Source organism: Grammomys surdaster, unplaced genomic scaffold (assembly GCF_004785775.1).
Source record: "Grammomys surdaster isolate TR1022 unplaced genomic scaffold, NIH_TR_1.0 123465, whole genome shotgun sequence".
NCBI lineage: Eukaryota > Metazoa > Chordata > Mammalia > Rodentia > Muridae > Grammomys > Grammomys surdaster.
Window position 1 is genome coordinate 202,304 of NW_021618704.1, and position 5,609 is coordinate 207,912.

Consider the following 5,609-nt stretch of genomic DNA (forward strand, 5'->3'; position numbering starts at 1 on the left):
GTATTACAGAGCAATAGTGATAAAAACTGCATGGCATTGGCACAGACACAGGCAGGTAGATGAATGGAATAGAACTAAAGACCCAGGATTGAACCCACATAGCTATGTTCACTTGTTCTTTAACACAGGAGCTAAAACCATCCAGTGAATAAATGACAGCATTTTCAACAAGTGGTGCTGGTTTAACAGGTAGAATCATGTAGAAGAATGCAAATTGATCCACACTTATCTCCTTGTACAAAACTCAAGTGCAAGTGGATCTAGGACCTCCACATTAGAACTGATACACTGAATCTAATATAAGATAAAGTTTGGAAGAACCTTGAACACCTGGGCACAGGAGAAAAGTTCCTAAGCAGAACACCAATGGATTATGCTCTAAGATCAATAGTAGAGAAATGGGAACTCATAAAATTGAAAAGCTTCTGTAATCCTAAAGGCACTGTAAATAGGACAAAATGACCACCAACACACTGCGAAAAGATCTTTATCAATCCTACATCTGACAGAGGGCTGATATCTAATATATAGAAACAACTCAAGGAGTTAAACTTTATAGAAGCAAATAACCCTATTAAAATGGGGTACAGAGATAAACAAAGAATTCTCAGCTGAGTATTCTCAAATGACGGAGCAGCAACTAAAGAAATGTTCAACATCCTTAGACATCAGGGAATTGCAAATCAAAATGACCCTGAGATTCCACCTGATACCAGTCAGAATGGCTAAGATTAAAATCTCAGATACTGGTGAGGATGCTGGTGGGATTGTAAGCTGGTACAACTACTCTGGAAATCAGTCTGGCAGTTCCTCGGAAAATTGCATATAGTACTACTTGACAATCACTGTACCACTCCTGGCATATATCCAAAATATGCTCCAACATATAACAAGGACATGTGCTCCACTATGTTCATAGCAGCCATATTTATAATAGCCAGAAGCTGGAAACAGCACAAATGTCCCCCAGTGAAAAAGTTGATACAGAAAATGTGGTACATTTAAACAATGGAGAACTACTCAGCTATTAAAAACAATGACTTCATGAAATTCTTAGGCAAATGAATGGAACTAAAAAAAAATATCATTTTAAGTGAGGTAACACAGTCAAAAAAGAACACACATGGTATGTATCCCTGATAAGTGGATATTAGGGAAGAAAGTTCAGAGTACCCACAATACAGTTCACAGACCATATGAAGCTCAAGAAGGATGCTACTTAGAAGGAGGAACACAAATAAACATGGGAGGTAGATGTTGGTAGGGTATTGGGAGGAAGAAAGGAGAGGGAGGGGAAATGAGGGGGTAGGTTTAGGTATGTGAGGAGACAGGAGACATGTACAGAGGGTCAGAAAATTGAACAGAGGTATGTAGCAATGGAGGATGGGGAACTGGTTGTAGCTACCAGAAAGTCCCAGATGCCAGGAAAGCAAGAGACTCCCAGGACCCAGCAGCGATGACATTACCTGAAATACCCAACAAAGGGGAGAAAGAATCTACAGACACTATATCCAGAGGTTAGGCAAGGCCCCTGGTTGGGGGATGGGGAAACCTTCTCATCTCCAAATTTTTAACCCAGAATTGTCCCTGTCTAAAAGAAATATAAGTACAAAAAGTGGAGCAGAGACTAAAGGAATGGCCACCCAGAGACTGACTCACCTGGGGATCCTTCCTGCATGCAGACACAAAACCCAGATACTGTTGATGCCAAGAAGTGCTTGCTGACAGGTGTCTGATATAGTTGTCTCCTAAGGGGTTCTGCCAGAGCCTGACCAACACAGATTTGGAAGCTTGCAGCCAACTATTGGACTAAGCATGGAGATCCAAATGGAAGAGTTAGGGGAAGGACTGAAGGAACTGAAGGGATTTGCAACTCCATAGGAAGAACAACAATATCACCCAACCACAAGTCCCAGAGCTCCCAGGGACTAAACCCCCAACTAAAGAGTATACATGGAGGGACTCATGGCTCCAGTTGTATACATAGCAGAGGATGTCTATTTCTGGTATCAATGAGAGGGGAGGCCTTTGATTCTGTGAAGGCTTGATGACCCTAGCATAGGGGAATCCTAGGTTGATGTGGTGGGAGTCGGTGCGTTGGTAGGGGCCCTCATAGAAGCAGGGGAATTGGGATGGGGGGGTTTCCTGGGGGAAAGGGAGAGGGGACAACATTTGAAACATAAATAAATAAAATATCCAATAAAAATAAAAATCATCATTATAAAGACACAATGGAAAAATGCCAACTTAACTCCAAAGATAAACACATTTGACTGACATCTGAACTCTCACAGGAAACCTTACAGGAAAGAAAAGCACAGGACAATATATTTTAGGTCCAGATGGTATATAATTGCTAAATAAGTTACATATGTCTAACAAAATTATCTTTTTAATTGAGGGAAAATGAGTACATTATAAGATGATCATAAACTAAGGCAGTTCACCATCTTGAAGATAGCACTGCAGAAGATACTATCAAATACTATGCAGACAGGGAAAAAGAAATAGCATCTCAATTATGAGAGCACAGATAAAATGTTAATGTCATGGGATGAGGAGATGAACAATGATTATCAGGAAAGGAGTCCAATGTGTCTAAAACTGAATGTCAAAAAAAAAGAAGAATATAATTGAGTAGTCGGGAAAAAGAAAACAAAGAAACAAATAAACAATTCATCAAGAAGCCACTACAAATTTATAGGTATTAACAATAATTTCTTAACTTTATATGACCTCAATTCAGCTATAAAGATACACATTTTATTGAACTAGATTTAAAAAACTCTACTCAACAGTTTTCTCTAAGAACCAAACCTTGCTGTTAATGATACTTCATACTAAGAGAGTTAATTGTAGAAGTAAATCCACTAAGAGAGTGGGAGCACAGTCCAAGGTGGTTCAGTTTTGCTGATATCTGGTGCAGTAGAATCCAAATTATCACTGCTACTAACAAATATAGAAAGCAATAAAGTTGAGTCACTCAAAGTACATAACAATTAAATACATGCACACCAAATGATGAGACTTCAGTTAAAACAAATAAACATGGATGCAATGGACATAAAATGTCAGTTATATCCTGATACAACAGCAGAGAGTAATTTTAGCACACTACTCTCATATGTTGATTGAAATTAAAAATCATCATAGAAACTTTAGAATGAAACTGCAGGAGAAGTGAATGGACACAACAGACATCTAAACTGTATCACATCAATTATGTATACTATACATCATTCTTTGCAGACCACTGAACCATCTAAAGGACAGATTCTGTTCTAAGCCACAAAGTAAGTCTTAACAAGGATAGGAGAATCTAAATGAAGCTAGAAAATAGTACAGAGAGAAATTACATAAACTAAATAATTAATTGGAGAAAGCACAGTAGCCTTTTATATTACCATTGATTTATTGAGAAGCCATGGGGAAAAACAATTCCTAGAATCAGATGAAAATGACAAACAGCATCCTAGCATGTTTGTGATACGGTTACGTGGTGCTGAGAGGAAATTATATGGCTTTGAATGCCTGTCTTAAAAACACAGAGAACCCAATTAAATGATCAAATTCATAGAGATGTCAAACAAGTACCTAGCAACTTGCCTCAGGTTCTAGAACAAGATCAAGCCAAACTCAAGCAATAAACGGAAAGAAGTGGTAAATATTAGGGCAGGAATGAATGAAAGGGAATTTCAAATAACAATAGAAATCATACATAAAATTATTCAGTGTTTGTTCTTTGAAAAATAGAAGACAACAGCATTCAACCTAACCATGAGAAGGAAAAAAAAAACCAAATTAATAAAATCACAGATAGAAGAGAAGCTCTTGAAAAAGATTCAAGTGAAATTCTTAATATCATTGGGGGTTATTTTGAAATCTTATACTTTCCCTCAAGCTAAAAATATAGAAGAAAAGTGTCAGACACTCTCTGTCTGTCTGTCTGTCTGTCTGTCTGTCTGTCTACCTGCCTGTCTGTTTCTCATTTTCTTGCCCACACACAGAGAAAAATCAATTTCTGTGATTAACATTTCCTCTCCCACCTTCTGGAATACTTGCAAGCTAAGTCTAAGAACATTGGGAAGAACTGGAAAAGTAAAATTGAAATTCATTAACTCACCAAAACCAAGTAACATGTGGGTTGTCAGGATTCAGTTGTATAAGAATTTCAGCATCTTTTGCTATGAATTGCTTTGAAAGGGTAAAGCCCTTTGCACTCATCTCATTTTCCATCATTGGAAGAATAGGACACAGTGATCACAACATAGGCTCAGTTTGGAGGTTCTGCTTAGTGGGCCTTCTAGAGACAATCAAGCTATAATGTAGAGCAGTCAGATCTTGAGAGTGGTATACTGAGCTTCACTCAGTCCCTTGAATTATGATACTATATTAGGATATCAGAGTCTAAGGTCTTTCTTCCGGTCAAATCTCTGGAAGCAGAAACACCTGACTTTCCCTTGCATTGTATACAATGTTCACCGCATGTCAATATCATCAGTTCAGGTGCCATAAAGAAGGAAAATACTTATAAAAGATCCAACAAACCCAGCTAAGCTGTAGTTAGTCCTAAAATACTCTAGTGAATTCTTTACTAATCCTAACTGCTACAAAATGATTCAACAGCAGATGTCCCTATGAACAGGGACCCAGCTTTCTGAGCTGATTTGCATAGTCAGACATTAGCCACAGTGCAGATTCCACAGAACATCTTTAAAGGTAGCTTACCACTGTTGGAGAAGCAGCTTATAGTACAGCTCTCAGAGATGAGGTCTGCTCTTCTGCTGTGGGTACTGCTGCTCTGGGTTCCAGGTGAGGGGTGATCATGTTGGAAATATCCTCTGTGGTCATTACTGTTTTTCAGAGTTTGGTGTCCTAATTATTGAAATTTTGACAATTAATCGGTTTAAGGTTCCCTTTTATTTATGAGTTCTCATACTGTAGCTCATGCCTGTTGTTACAGTTTTCACATACTTGAAAGGTTTCCTTTGGGATGCTTTATGTACATCTGTCAGATCAAGGTGTGTTTAACAATGCAGGATCCACTGGTGACATTGTGCTGACCCAGTTTCCAGCTTCTATTGCCATGTCTTTTGGGCAGAAGGCCACCATTTCCTGGAGGACCAGCAAGAATGTCACTGAATATGGCAGTAATTATATGCATTGGTACCAACAGAGACCAGGCCATCTTCCCAAACTTCTGATCTCTTTTGCATCTAACCTAGCATCTGGGGTCCCTGCCCGGTTCAGTAGTGGTGGGTCAGAGACAGATTTCACCCTCATCATCCATCCTGTGGAGGCTGATGATGTTGCAACCTATTACTGTCAGCAGAGTAAAGAGATTCCTCCCACAGTGGGAATCATCCTCCAGGCCTAAACAAAAATTTTCTGGGGTTGCAGCTCACGGAGGCTCAGTTTCTGAACTGTGTCTTTTCACAGATATCTCAACTACAACATTTTATTAAACTTGTTCCCAAAAAGAGTGAAGCTGTGAAACAGAGATTTCTTAAAATCATGTTTGTTTGTCCCATTATGTATATATGCTTTATAACTTATCGATTTGCTTATTTAAAAAAGATCTAATTTATACTATTATCCAGGCATTTTTT

At 38.5% G+C, this 5,609-nt stretch overlaps 1 gene segment (V, D, J or C); it reads left to right on the forward strand.

Moving 5' to 3' along the window:
- Positions 1-1,456: 1,456 nt before the first annotated feature.
- On the forward strand, positions 1,457-5,377 carry LOC114636307. The segment is given in 3 exon segments: positions 1,457-1,517; positions 4,720-4,812; positions 5,040-5,377. Coding segments are annotated over 3 exon segments (492 nt in total).
- Positions 5,378-5,609: the final 232 nt, after the last annotated feature.